At 44.2% G+C, this 12,101-nt stretch overlaps 1 protein-coding gene across 5 annotated transcripts in view; it reads left to right on the top strand.

Annotated features, from left to right (window-relative positions):
* The window catches only part of LOC135548732 (opioid-binding protein/cell adhesion molecule-like), a 582,577-nt gene that overhangs the window by 540,774 nt on the left and 29,702 nt on the right, over positions 1-12,101 (top strand). For all 5 annotated transcript variants that reach the window (XM_064978603.1, XM_064978606.1, XM_064978602.1 and 2 more), the window contains one exon: positions 11,709-11,837. In XM_064978603.1, coding sequence (XP_064834675.1) covers positions 11,709-11,837 — 129 coding nt within the window. The remainder of the gene's footprint in view (positions 1-11,708; positions 11,838-12,101) is intronic.

The raw sequence follows: 12,101 nt of genomic DNA, 5'->3' as shown, positions 1-12,101 counted from the left end.
TTTCTACTAAGTGATATCTTTAAAATAAAAAGCTGCATAATAAAGGATTACCGACACATATTGATCAGCTCATATTATAGACAGAACTGTGCTACATGGCAGACCAATCCGAACTCATCTCTCGGCATATCCAGTCCAATCATTATCTCTACCAATCATGGCTAGCGGGAAGGTTGCTGACTTTTTCTGTGGCTAAACCAACTCGGTTTGTAATTTAACCATTTTGTTCGTATTTACAGATGGCATGCAAATTTCTAATTAAGGCACATGAATGTTCATATGTTCCAGAAGGCATTTCTTCCAAAAATAGCCTTTTGATTTAAAAAAAGTTTAAGTTAAAATGGCTCTCCTGTGAAGTAGTGACGCGCGACATACAACTAGTTTCCTGGAATGTGTCACACTTTGCTTTAGTATGATAGGGAGTTTGACCCAATATTGGATTCAGGATACTATCCAACTGCAAAACGCACAGAATCTCTATCTAAACCTGTTTGATTGAAAGTGCAATTAGCTTGGAAATACAATGAATTCAATTGTTTGTTTTTGTTTTCATTCAACTGAAATCAATGAGCATTATTCTAAATTTCATATTCCCAGAAGTTTGGCATGGAAAGTTAAAGCATTGTTGTTATGAGCAATTTGTGTATCCATCAATACTTAGCTACTTTTTCCTCAGAAATGCGAGAACAAGTGATACAAACGTCCTAATACAGATACATCTCCATATGAAACAAAACAAATAGGCCATTTTCAGATGTTTTACCTTTGCACCCCCAAAATATTCTCACAGATGCTCTCCTGTGATCAAAACAGGCGCCCTGACAGCTGAATTATTTTTTATTACTCTCTTAACCATCCCCAACTGGGAGCCGCCACTGAAATCAATGGAAGGGATTTGTTATATTCCTTGCACTAATCAAAACCAACAAACTGAGAGATGTAGAGGTCGAAGTCCAGGGCAAGGGGCATTTAGTGGAACAGGGGAATGGAAGTGTAGATAACCAGCAGTCTGTTAGGTAGTTAAAGTATGCTGTTGTCAATGCTTTGTGTCCCTTAGACAGCACAAGGACGCCAGCGATTCTGACTGCATCCAATTGTTTTTTGTTTCCAACTACGTATATGGCACTGTTTAAGTTGTTTATGGTGTTGCATTGTCATGGTGTTCAGCCTAAATTGGTGTTATCCAAAGTATTTTGCTATCCAGGTTGGCGTGTTTACTGTAGTTCCATGGCAAATCCAAAATGTGTGAGATTGATAAAGACAGGAGAAATGTTAGACTACTCCAATACTCTGATAATTTAACTGCTCAATGTTCTGTTTCCCTAAGATACAGGCAGTATACACAACCGGATTCAGCTAAATACAGCCAAACCCAATGCTTATTTTCATTGCAGTCGCAGTGCAAGCTTCAATCTCTCAGCCCCACCACCACCATCACAAACAGTTCCAGTGCACTGCACTATCCTCTTGCCTCGAGGCTATTCAGTGTGGGCCCAGTTATTACAAGGCTTTTCCAGAGTGACAAATAAAGAATAAAATATGTATCCATCCCAAGAGGGAGAGGAGGGAGAGAGGACAGAGGAGGAGAGGAAGGAGGGGAGGGGGGATTGGTGATATTTCCGGCCCTGTATCGAGCTCTCGATGTAGTCATGACCTAGCTCAGCAGCCGCCCTGCCGCCTCACCGCTTCATGATAGATAGATGGCTTAGAGGCTTCTGCCAGATCAGAAGGGATCCCTGGTATCTCACACCACCACAGTACCTGACTGGCAATGTGTGTCCGCTAGACCAGGGTTGCGTCCCAAATGGCACCATATTCCCTATTTACTACACTACTTTGGACCAGGGCCCATAGGACTCTGGTCAAAAAAGTGCATTTTACAGGGAAAAGGGTTCCATTTGGGAGACGGACCTGAAACCATTGGTAGTGGCCTCGGATTAATTAATATAGCCTCTCCCAAAAATGAATATATATATATATATATATATATATATATATATATATATGATGGAAATCGGGAATGAACGCAGTAATAAAAAGACACTGAAATTGACCTGGCATCCGCATTTTTTTTTTTTGGGGGGGGGGTGTATTAGCATGTCTTGGTACTAAGACTTTGCCAGCTATTACAGACTACAAAGGGAAGCACAGCCGAGAGCTGCCCAGTTACATGAGCCTACCAAACAAGCTAAATTACTTCTATGCTCGCTTCGAGGAAAGTAACACTGAAGCATACATGAGAGTGTGTGATCACGCTCTCCGTAGCCGATGTGAGTACGACCTTTAAACAGGTCAACATTCACAAGGCCACAGGGCCAGACGGATAACCAGGATGTATACTCCGAGCATGCGCTGACCAACTGGCAAGTGTCTTCACTGACATTTTCAACCTGTCCCTGACTGAGTCTGTAATACCAACATGTTTCAAACAGACCAATATGGTCCCTGTGCCCAAGAACACTAAGGTAACCTGCCCTAAATGACTACCGACCCATAGCACTCACGTCTGTATCCATGAAGTGCTTTGAAAGGCTGGTCATGGCTCACATCAACACTATTATCCCAGAAACCCTAGACCCACTCCAATTTGCATACCGCCCCAACAAATCCACAGATGATGAAATCTCTATTGCACTTTACACTGCCCTTTCCCACATGGACAAAAGGAACACCTATGTGAGAATGCTATTCATTGACTACAGCTCAGCGTTCAACACCATAGTGCCCTCAAAGCTCATCACCAGGCTAAGGACCCTGGGACTAAACACCTCCCTCTGCAACTGGATCCTGGACTTCCTTTCGGGCCGCCCCCAGGTGGTAAGGGTAGGTAACAACACATCTGACACACTGATCCTCAACACAGGGGACCTTCAGGGGTGCGTGCTCAGTCTCCTCCTGTACTCCCTGTTCACTCATGACTGCATGGCCAGGCAAGACTCCAACACCATCATCAAGTTTGCCGATAACACAATAGTGGTAGACCTGATCACCAGCAACAATGAAACAGCTTATAGGGAGGAGGTCAGAGACCTGACCGTGTGGTGCCAGGACAACAACCTCTCCATCAACGTGATCAAGACAAAGGAGATGATTGTGGACTACAGGAAAAGGAGGACCGAGCATTCCCCCATTCTCATCGAGGGGGCTGTAGTTGAGCAGGTTGAGATCTTCAAGTTCCTTGGCATCCACATCACCAACTAACTAACATGGTCCAAGCACACCAAGAGTCGTGAAGAAGGCATGACAAAAACCATACCCCCTTAAGATACTGAAAAGATTTGGCATGTGTCCTCAGATCCTCAAAAGGTTTTACAGCTGCACCATCGAGCGCATCATGACTCGTTGCATCACTGCCTGGTATGGTAACTTCTAAGCCTCCGACCGCAAGGCACTACAGAGGGTAGTGTGTACGGGCCAGTACATCACCAGGGCGAGGCTTCCAGCCATCCAGGACCTCTATACCAGGGGGTGTTAGAGGAAGGCCCTAAAAATGATCAAAGACACCAGCCACCCTAGTCATAGACTGTTCTCTCTGCTACCGCACGACAAGTGGTTCCGGAGCGCCAAGTCTAGGTCCAAGAGACTTCTAAACACCTTCTACCCCAAGCCATAAGAATCCTGAACATCTAATCAAATTGCTACCCAGACTATTTGCATTGCCCCACCCTCTTCTACGCTGCTGCTACTCTCTGTTATTATCTATGCATAGTCACTTTAATAAGTCTACATATATGTACATATTAGCTCAATTACCTCGACACAGGTGCCCTCCTGAAATTGACTCTGTACCGGTCCCCGTCTATATAGCCCCGCTATAGTAATTTACTGCTGCTCTTTAATGTTTTGTTATTATTTTTTAGGTAATGTCTTAAAACTGCACTGTTCGTTATGGGCTTTGTTAAGGGCTCTACACCTGTTGTATTCTGCATATGTGACAAATCAAATTTGATTTGATATGAAAGGCCTGATTGGTGGAGTGCTGCAGAGATGCTTGTCCTTCTGGAAGGTTCTCCCATCTCCACAGAGGAACTCTGGAGCTCTGTCAGAGTGACAATTGGGTTCTTGGTCACCTCCCTGACCAAGGCCCTTCTACCCCAATTGCCCAGTTTGGCCGGGCGGCCAGTTCTAGGAAGAGTCTTGGTGGTTCCAAACTTCTTCCATTTAAGAATGATGGAGGCCACTGTGTTCTTGGGAACCTTCAATGCTGCAGAATATTTTGGACCCTTCCCCAAATCTGTGCCTCGACACAATCCTGTCTGAGATCTACAGACAATTCCTTCAACCTCATTGATTTTTGCTCTGACATGCACTGTCAACAGTGGGACCTTATATAGACAGGCGTGTTTCTTTCCAAATGATATCCAATAATTGTAATTTACCGCAGGTGGACTCCAATGAAGTTGTAGAAACATCTCAAGGATGGTCAATGGAAACAGGAGGCACCTGAGTTCAATTTCGAGTCTCATAGCAAAGGGTCTGAATACTTATGTAAATAAGGTATTTCAGTTAGACTGTTTTTTAAATACATCTATCTGTCTACAACCAGAATCTCCCTGCGGGACAAGTGTGGTCCTTCCTTAGTTTTCAAAGACACAGCGAGTTCAAGGGAGCCTCTGCAACAGGGAGCCTATCCCAGGCCCTCCGTGCTCTGTGTGGTCTGGTCTTCTGAGTGTACACTTTTTCTCAGTCTGCGAGAAATGAATGACGACTGGAGATACAGCGTGCAGAAGGCTGTGTTATATTTGTGGCATCTCGTCTCTCACTGACAGCTTGTCCGCATGTACCCCTTCAGTATCAAGTACTACTTGAGTACTTCAGTTTTGAGCATTCAGGATTTTCAAGTAGCGGATTGCATTTTAACACAGTGTTTATTTGTTAGATTTTCTCCAAAGTGTACAGTCTTATATTTGATAGTCCATTTCAGTATTTCACACACAAGCATTTTGTGTTCATAGTTGCACAGTAACGCCTGCAGTTGATAGGCAACTCTGCCTTGGCTGAGCCAACATGCTCCCCACGACCTTCCTCTCTTCTTCCTCCACACAGGAAGTGGAAGTCCTGCGGGTGCCCACCAGCGTATGCTGCTGCATTTCCTCTGTTTTTTTGTGGGATTTGTCTCCTCTGTGACTGCAGATATCAGCTAGCTTCTTTCCCCCAACGGCACACATTTTTTACGGCAGCCATAAAATGGTCCAGGAAACATTGATATCATATGAACACCTCCAGCTTGGCAATTATGGCCCCTTCAAACTGCCTGTGTTGTACCTTAAAAAAACCATGCTTAACCCAGACACTTTAAAGTGCGTTAAATATACTCTTGCTTGTCTGTTCTCTTCAAATCACCTTGTTGGTAATGGTAAATATTCTTTGACCCTTCACATGTAGATAGTACATTTTCAGAGTCTGAAAAAAATGTCCAGTCTGTACTCGTGAAGTTGTGAAGTATATGTTATTGCAGTTTGTCTACTGTTGCCTACACAGTATGTACAGTAGTTGAGCACAAGTTTGGTCTGTCGATTTCTCTCCTCTGATGACCCCTCAGTTAACGGTCAGCCAGGGGCACTGTCTTGAGAATAATTCTTAAGTCTGTCGATAGATACCCAGCCTGCTATTAGGCATATTGTTAGTGTTCATATGGTGTATGGTATGGAACACATATACATGTAAGTTAGTTTGTAATTTCTGAGTTTCTGAACAGAATGATAAAGGGGAAAGCCAGAGTCCAGACAAAAACCGCTCTTTGCTAAGTAGGCTACATAACATTCCTAACAACATTTGTTTTATTGACCATTGTCACACAACTGCATGGATTACATCTAGTGCTCAAAACACGTTTTTTGAGCACTAGATACTTAGCTTCCTGATGATACTTAGCTTCCAGATACTTAGCTTCCTGATGCAGTCTGAATATGATTTTGCAGTAGTGAAAAAAGTAGTAAGTTAATAGAGTAAGAGGCTAATGAGAATGATGAAAGACAAAGAGAGGGAAATGGAAACGAGGGAGAGAGACACTAGAGAGACACATGACAGCAATAGAGAATCAGGGACACGAGTGAACCTGTGCTTTCTGAGGGTTCTCCTGACCCTCGTCAGGTGATTCGAGCTGTGAGCAGAGCTGTGATGGTTAAAGCGCAATACTACAAAGGCTGCTACGTGAATCAGCTAGTCATGTTTTCCATAGGAAAGTGTCAGTATGCGGAATGGTGATGAGCTTGAAGGCTGTTTTTACTTTTGAATTGAATCAAATACAATTTATTTATATAGCCCTTCATACATCAGCTGATATCTCAAAGTGCTATACAGAAACCCAGCCTAAAACCCCAAACAGCAAGCAATGCAGGTGTAGAAGCACGGTGGCAAGGAAAAACTCCCTAGAAAGGCCAAAACCTAGGAAGAAATGTAGAGAGAAACCAGGCTATGTGGGGTGGACAGTCCTCTTCTGGCTGTGCCGGGTGGAGATTATAACAGAACATGACCAAGATGTTCAAATGTTCATAAATGACCAGCATGGTTAAATAATAATAATAACAGGCAGGATAGTTGAAACTGGAGCAGCAGCACGGCCAGGTGGACTGGGGACAGCAAGGAGTCATCATGTCAGTTAGTCCTGAGGCATGGTCCTAGGGCTCAGGTCCTCCGAGAGGGAGAAAGAAAGAGAGAATTAGAGAGGGTATACTTTAATTCACACAGGACACCGGATAGGACAGGAGAAGTACTCCAGATATAACACACTGTCACTAGCCCCCCGACACATAAACTACTGCAGCATACATACTGGAGGCTGAGACAGGAGGGGTCAGGAGACACTGTGGCCCCATCCGAGGACACCCCCGGACAGGGCCAAACATGAAGGATATAACCCCACCCACTTTGCCAAAGCACAGCCCCCACACCACTAGAGGGATACAGTGCCTTGCGAAAGTATTCGGCCCCCTTGAACTTTGCGACCTTTTGCCATATTTCAGGCTTCAAACATAAAGATATAAAACTGTATTTTTTTGTGAAGAATCAACAACAAGTGGGACACAATCATGAAGTGGAACGACATTTATTGGATATTTCAAACTTTTTTAACAAATCAAAAACTGAATAATTGGGCGTGCAAAATTATTCAGCCCCTTTACTTTCAGTGCAGCAAACTCTCTCCAGAAGTTCAGTGAGGATCTCTGAATGATCCAATGTTGACCTAAATGACTAATGATGATAAATACAATCCACCTGTGTGTAATCAAGTCTCCGTATAAATGCACCTGCACTGTGATAGTCTCAGAGGTCCATTAAAAGCGCAGAGAGCATCATGAAGAACAAGGAACACACCAGGCAGGTCCGAGATACTGTTGTGAAGAAGTTTAAAGCCGGCTTTGGATACAAAAAGATTTCCCAAGCTTTAAACATCCCAAGGAGCACTGTGCAAGCGATAATATTGAAATGGAAGGAGTATCAGACCACTGCAAATCTACCAAGACCTGGCCGTCCCTCGAAACTTTCAGCTCATACAAGGAGAAGACTGATCAGAGATGCAGCCAAGAGGCCCATGATCACTCTGAATGAACTGCAGAGATCTACAGCTGAGGTGGGAGACTCTGTCCATAGGACAACAATCAGTCGTATATTGCACAAATCGGGCCTTTATGGAAGAGTGGCAAGAAGAAAGACATTTCTTAAAGATATCCATAAAAAGTGTTGTTTAAAGTTTGCCACAAGCCACCGGGGAGACACACCAAACATGTGGAAGAAGGTGCTCTGGTCAGATGAAACCAAAATTGAACTTTTTGGCAACAATGCAAAACGTTATGTTTGGCGTAAAAGCAACACAGCCCATCACCCTGAACACATCATCCCCACTGTCAAACATGGTGGTGGCAGCATCATGGGTTGGGCCTGCTTTTCTTCAGCAGGGACAGGGAAGATGGTTAAAATTGATGGGAAGATGGATGGAGCCAAATACAGGACCATTCTGGAAGAAAACCTGATGGAGTCTGCAAAAGACCTGAGACTGGGACGGAGATTTGTCTTCCAACAAGACAATGATCCAAAACATAAAGCAAAATCTACAATGGAATGGTTCAAAAATAAACATATCCAGGTGTTAGATTGGCCAAGTCAAAGTCCAGACCTGAATCCAATCGAGAATCTGTGGAAAGAACTGAAAACTGCTGTTCACAAATGCTCTCCATCCAACCTCACTGAGCTCGAGCTGTTTTGCAAGGAGGAATGGGAACAAATTTCAGTCTCTCGATGTGCAAAACTGATAGAGACATACCCCAAGCGACTTACAGCTGTAATCAAAGCAAAAGGTGGCGCTACAAAGTATTAACTTCAGGGGGCTGAATAATTCTGCACGCCCAATTTGTTAAAAAAAGTTTGAAATATCCAATAAATGTTGTTCCACTTCATGATTGTGTCCCACTTGTTGATTCTTCACAAAAAAAATACAGTTTTATATCTTTATGTTTGAAGCCTGAAATGTGGCAAAAGGTCGCAAAGTTCAAGGGGGCCGAATACTTTCGCAAGGCACTGTATCTTCAACCACCAACTTACCATCCTGAGACAAGGCCGAGTATAGCCCACAAAGATCTCCGCCACGGCACAACCCAAGGGGAGGCGCCCCCCCAATTGACATGTTTAAGGAAAGGATAGAGTGAGGAATACAACATAACTGGGCTGCTCCAAATGCCTCTGTTGATGTAGTCTTTTCAAAATAGTGTATTTTAATTTTTTTTTTTTTTACATTTTCAGTTTTCCAAAGACATACAATAACAGTTGAATAAGGACATTTAATATACAAGACATGAAAGGTTTTGTCATGCCCTCTTTATGACGGTCTTAGTGTGTTTGGACCATGATAGTTTGTTGGCAATGTGGCCACCAAGGAACTTAAAGCTCTCAACCTGCTCCACTGCAGCCCTCTCGATGATAATTGGGGTGTGCTCGGTCCTCCTTTTCCTGTAGTCCACAATCATCTCCTTTGTCTTGATCATGTTGAGGGAGAGGTTGTTGTCCTGGCACCACACGGCCAGGTCTCTGACCACCTCCTATAGGCTGTCTCATCGTTGTTGGTGATCAGGCCTACCACTGTTGTGTCATCGGCAAACTTGATGATGGTGTTGGAGTCGTGCCTGGCCATGCAGTCATGAGTGAACAGGGAGTACAGGAGGGGACTGAGCAGGGCCCCTGAAGGGCCCTCATGTTGAGGATCAGCATGGCAGATGTGTTGTTACCTAACCTTACCACCTGGGGGCGGCCCGTCAGGAAGTCCAGGATCCAGTTGCAGAGGGAGGTGTTTAGTCCCAGGGTCCTTAGCTTAGTGATCAGTTTTAAGGGCACTATGGTGTTGAACGCTGAGCTGTAGTTAATTAATTGCGTTCTCACATAGGTGTTCCTTTGGTCCAGGTGGGAAAGGCAGTGTTGAGTGCAATAGAGAATGCATCATCTGTGGATTTGTTGGGGCGGAATGTAAATTGGAGTGGGTCTAGGGTTTCTGGGATAATGGTGTTGATGTGAGCCATGGCCATCCTTTCAAAGCACTTCATAGCTACAGGTTGGTAGTCATTTAGGAAGGTTAACTTAGTGTTCTTGGGCACAGGGACTATGGTGGTCTGCTTGAAACATGTTGGTATTACAGACTCAGTCAGGGACAGGTTGAAAATGTCAGTGAAGACACTTGCCAGTTGGTCTCAGTGCATGCTCGGAGTACACGTCCTGGTAATCCGTCTGACCCTGTGGCCCTGTGAATGTTGACCTGTTTTAAGGTCTTTCTCACATCGGCTAAGGAGAGCATGATCACACAGTTGTCCAGAACAGTTGATGCTCTCATGCATGCTTCAGTGTTACTTGCCTCGAAGCCAGCATTGAAGTAATTTAGCTTGTCTGGTAGGCTAGTGTCACTAGGCAGCTCTCGGCTGTGGTTCCCTTTGTAGTCTGTCATAGTTTGCATGCCCTGCCACAAACCAACGAGCGTTGGAGCCAGTGTAGTGCGGTTCAATCTTTATCCTGCATTGAGGCTTTGACTGTTTTATGGTTCATTGGAGGGCATATTGGGATTCTTATAAGCGTCCGGCTTCTGGTTTGGGTATGTACGTACGTCACTGTGGGAATGACGTCATTGATGCACTTATTGATGAAGCCAGTTACTGATGTGGTGTACTCCTCAATGCCATCGGATGAATCCCGGATTATATTCCAGTCTGTGCTCGCAAAACAGTCCTGTAGTTTAGCATCTGCTTCATCTGACCACTTTCTTATTGACCGAGTCACTGGTGCTTCCTGCTTTAGTTTTTGCTGGTAAGCAGGAATCAGGAAGGTAGAATTGTGGTCAAATTTGCCAAATGGAGGGTGAGGGAGAGCTTTGTATGCGTCTCTGTGTGTGGAGTAAAGGTGGTCTAGAGTTTAGTGCACATTTAACATGCTGTAAGAAATGAGGTAAAACGGATTTGAGTTTCCCTGCATTAAAGTCCCTGTGCATCAGCTGTGGTTTACAAATATACATAGACCGCTACCCCTAGTCTTACCAGAGGCCACTGTTCTATCCTGTCGAAAAAGCTTAAAACCCGGTAGCTGTATGACTCAGTGAAACATAAGGTATTACAGTTTTAATGTCCCGTTGGTAGGATATATACGTGATCGTAGTTTGTCTATTTCATTATCGATTGATTGTACGTTGGCTAATGGGACCGATGGTAAAGGTAGATTACCCTCTCGGCGTATGATCCCTACAAGGCACCCGACCTTCGTCCCGATACCTCCGTCCCTTTCTCCTGCAAATGATGGGAATGAGGGCATTGTCGTGTGTCTGAAGTAAATCCTTCCCGTCCGACTCGTTAAAAAATATTCCTCCAGTACGGGGTAAGTAACCACTGTCCTGATATCTATAATCTATTTTCGGTCATAAGACAGGTTGGCAGAAACATGATGTACAAAATGTTCAAATGATGTACAAATAACACGAAAAAACATAATAAATAGCACAATTGGTTACGGGATCGTAAAACGGCAGCCATCTCCTTCAGCGCCGCTCTTCATTACAACCTGAGTTATTTCATTCCTGCTTTACATGAGGATGAGGCTTTGATCAGTTCAAACACCCTGCCTTTTAATAAGTTGGTCGATAAGTTCGGTCTAGAAAATTATGGCTTACCCTTTTCTCCAATGGGAAAATATGTACGATAGGTATTTTAGAGAACAGTGGGGTGAATAATTGGGCCATTGATTTGATATTGTCACACCCTGACCATAGTTTGCTTTGTATGTTTATATGTTTTGTTTGGTCAGGGTGTGATCTGAGTGGGCATTCTATGTTGTGTGTCTAGTTTGTCTGTTTCTGTGTTTGGCCTGATATGGTTCTCAATCAGAGGCAGGTGTTAGTCATTGTCTCTGATTGGGAACCATATTTAGGTAGCCTGTTTGGTGTTGGGTTTTGTGGGTGATTGTTCCTGTCCTTATGGCTGTCGTGAGTTAGTTTGCACCAGTATTAGGCTGTTTCGGTTTTCGTGTATTGATTCGTGGTTTCTTCAGTTTCATTAAACATGGATCGCAATAGCCATGCCGCATTTTGGTCTGACTCTCTTTCACCTACAGAAAACCGTGACAGATATAGGACGGCCGTACACTTCACCTCACCACGTTGTTGTTGTTTACCTCACATGTTGGGGTTGTTGCTTACTTCACCTATTGTTTACCTCACCTCGTGTTGTTGTTTACCTTCACAGTTGACTTGGTATCGGAGGACGAATACCTGGACATCCCCAGTATCTCCAGACAGAGAGCGGGGACATACGAATGCACCGCCATCAACGACATTGCCACAGACGTCCAGACCGTTGAGATCACAGTCAACTGTGAGTTCAATGTCATCCCAGTCCTGGCGTGTATTTACTAGGAACCAAACAGAAGCAAACAGGCCAAAACTTGGAGGGGCTAACCTGAACTTGTCCAGTAAGAGAGACTTGTTGCAAAACGGTTTGCTACGATGTGCACTAAGCATTCTATTCTCTCGCAGACAGACATTTCAATGAGTCAATGGTTTCATGAGCAGGGATTTAATATAGACACATGGATGAAGCACATGGCGCCCGCTGAAAGCGCGGGGTGGTTGGAGTTTT

The sequence above is a fragment of the Oncorhynchus masou genome, chromosome 11, assembly GCF_036934945.1.
Source record: "Oncorhynchus masou masou isolate Uvic2021 chromosome 11, UVic_Omas_1.1, whole genome shotgun sequence".
NCBI classification, from domain to species: domain Eukaryota; kingdom Metazoa; phylum Chordata; class Actinopteri; order Salmoniformes; family Salmonidae; genus Oncorhynchus; species Oncorhynchus masou.
The sequence above is the reverse complement of the archived record's forward strand: the minus strand, read 5'-3'. Positions and strand labels throughout refer to the sequence as shown.